This window comes from Acanthamoeba castellanii, assembly GCF_000313135.1.
Source record: "Acanthamoeba castellanii str. Neff unplaced genomic scaffold scf7180000084772, whole genome shotgun sequence".
Taxonomy (NCBI): domain Eukaryota; phylum Discosea; order Longamoebia; family Acanthamoebidae; genus Acanthamoeba; species Acanthamoeba castellanii.
This window is the reverse complement of record NW_004457676.1, coordinates 1-1,812: the sequence shown is the minus strand read 5'-3', so window position 1 is coordinate 1,812 and position 1,812 is coordinate 1. Positions and strand designations below refer to the sequence as shown.

The following is a 1,812-nucleotide window of genomic DNA, read 5'->3' as shown; positions in this document are numbered from 1 at the left end:
CTCACCCTAGGGCCTTCAACAACAGAGTCAGAAGAAGAAGAAGAAGAAGAGGACCAGGAGTCCTCCGAAGAGGAGTACGACTTTGAGCCGTACAAAGTCAACCCCGGATTCAAAAAGCTTCTGATGCGCATTGGCGGCGTCTGCGAGTCCGTGGCCGACCCTCTCCCGATGAGGCTCATCGATCAATTCGAGCAGCAGCTACGCACCAACGTGCGTACATCCTCTCCTCCATCCGCGCCATCTCACTCCCTGACTTGTGGCCAATACTTGTATGCGTGTGGTGTGTGCTGTGTGTGAAACGCGCGTGATCGTGTCGTGCAGTTGGGAAAGCATGTCCGCCTGCCGAACGATCTGCGGCAGCTGTACCGCTTCTGCAATGGGCTCCAAAACGAAGAGGACAACTTCACCGTGTGCCCGCTCGTTGACGTCGGCGACGGTCGAGGAGGGCCGATGACGCACGCGGACATCTTCGGACCCGGCCACTGCGGGTGGCTGGACATGGCCGAGGACCCGGCGTGGATCCCTTTCGCCACCGGCTCGATGGAGGAGGAGCACGAGATCTTCATGGTCAACGCCAACCTCGACTCCGAGAGCTACGGCCATGTGATGTTGCTCATCCGGGACTGCTTCGACGATGGCGAACGCGTTGAAGCCCGCAGCATCTACAGCATGATGTCCAAGCGCTGGCGAAACGTTTGTTGATCCGTTGGGGCATGCTGCCCCTCCTTGGCGGAGGTACAAGCATTTCTTATAAGAATTGACCACTACATGCCCATGATGGTGAACTAACCTTTTGCGCCCCGCTCTGTTCTTTTGGCCTGCACACGACAGCAGACAGAAAAGAAGAAGCAGGTCCAGAAGTCAATCAATGTGGTTACTGCCAAAGGCTGTAGCCCAGCCACCTCTTATCTCGCCGCTAATTGCCGAACTTGTCAGCCACCCTGACAAGGACAAGGACAGCGCCCACGGGAGAGTGGTTCTACCCGAGTCACATAGGATGATCGCCTACTGCATGGAACTCGACCTGCAAGTGGGAGCGCTTTGTCAATCCCTCGAGGGAAGTCTTGCATTGTTCAAAACCCCCGAGACAACACTCCTTTTATGGCCGCGTTCAAGACGTTGAGCCCACTTTTCGGGCCATGCAGGCAACAGGAGCTATTGCGCAATAGCTCCTGTTGCCTGTTTTCTCTTGTTTACTAGGAATGGGAAAGTGCTTTAATTTCACTGTTAATTGGTTTTTGCTTGGATAAAACCTGCCGTTTTTTTAAAGGTCTCTGGGCAGCGGACCACCGTGCACATTAACTTCTCCCACCCACGACAAGACAACATGAAGGTAAGGTATGGCTGCCAGTCGATCATGGGACCGTTAGTGGTGCTGGTCCTGGTGGGCCTCATGGCTCATGCCGTATTGGGCGGGAGCGATTGCCAAGGCAAGGTGGGCGCTTACTCCTACGACCTCTCCCCGCTGGCCAGGCAGCTTGGTGATAACGATGTTGTGCTCGACGATTGGGGCAACACCTACTTCTACTCCGTGTGCGGCGTGGTGAGCAACACCTTCTGCCAGACGGTGGACGACATGACCCCTGCTGTGTGTCAGAAGGACCAGCGCCAACCCCCCCAGTACCATGATTGCGGGAACCAGCGCACAGCGACGTTCGGGCAGCTGCAGGGCGGGAGCGACTCCGAGGGCTTCACTCTCGCCTTCTCTTCTCAGGACCGCGCCGCCCGAGTTCACTTCAAGTGGTACCACACTCCGCTCTGGAGAAACGCAAACCGAGGAGAGTGGGTGTTGCTCATTTCCTTTTTTTCACT

The 1,812-nt window shown here is 56.2% G+C and overlaps 2 protein-coding genes across 2 annotated transcripts; both read left to right on the top strand.

Annotated features, from left to right (window-relative positions):
* Positions 1-123: 123 nt before the first annotated feature.
* ACA1_271970 (uncharacterized protein) lies at positions 124-702 on the top strand (the record flags this gene model as incomplete). Its single annotated transcript, XM_004353694.1, has 2 exons — positions 124-210; positions 322-702. The coding sequence occupies 2 exons, from the start codon at positions 124-126 to the stop codon at positions 700-702; spliced, it is 468 nt and encodes a 155-aa protein (XP_004353746.1).
* Positions 703-1,327: 625 nt separating this feature from the next.
* On the top strand, positions 1,328-1,741 carry ACA1_271960 (uncharacterized protein; the record flags this gene model as incomplete). The annotated part of the gene is made up of 2 exons (XM_004353693.1): positions 1,328-1,620; positions 1,670-1,741. Coding segments are annotated over 2 exons (365 nt in total), but the record flags the coding sequence as incomplete, so codon positions are not given.
* Positions 1,742-1,812: the final 71 nt, after the last annotated feature.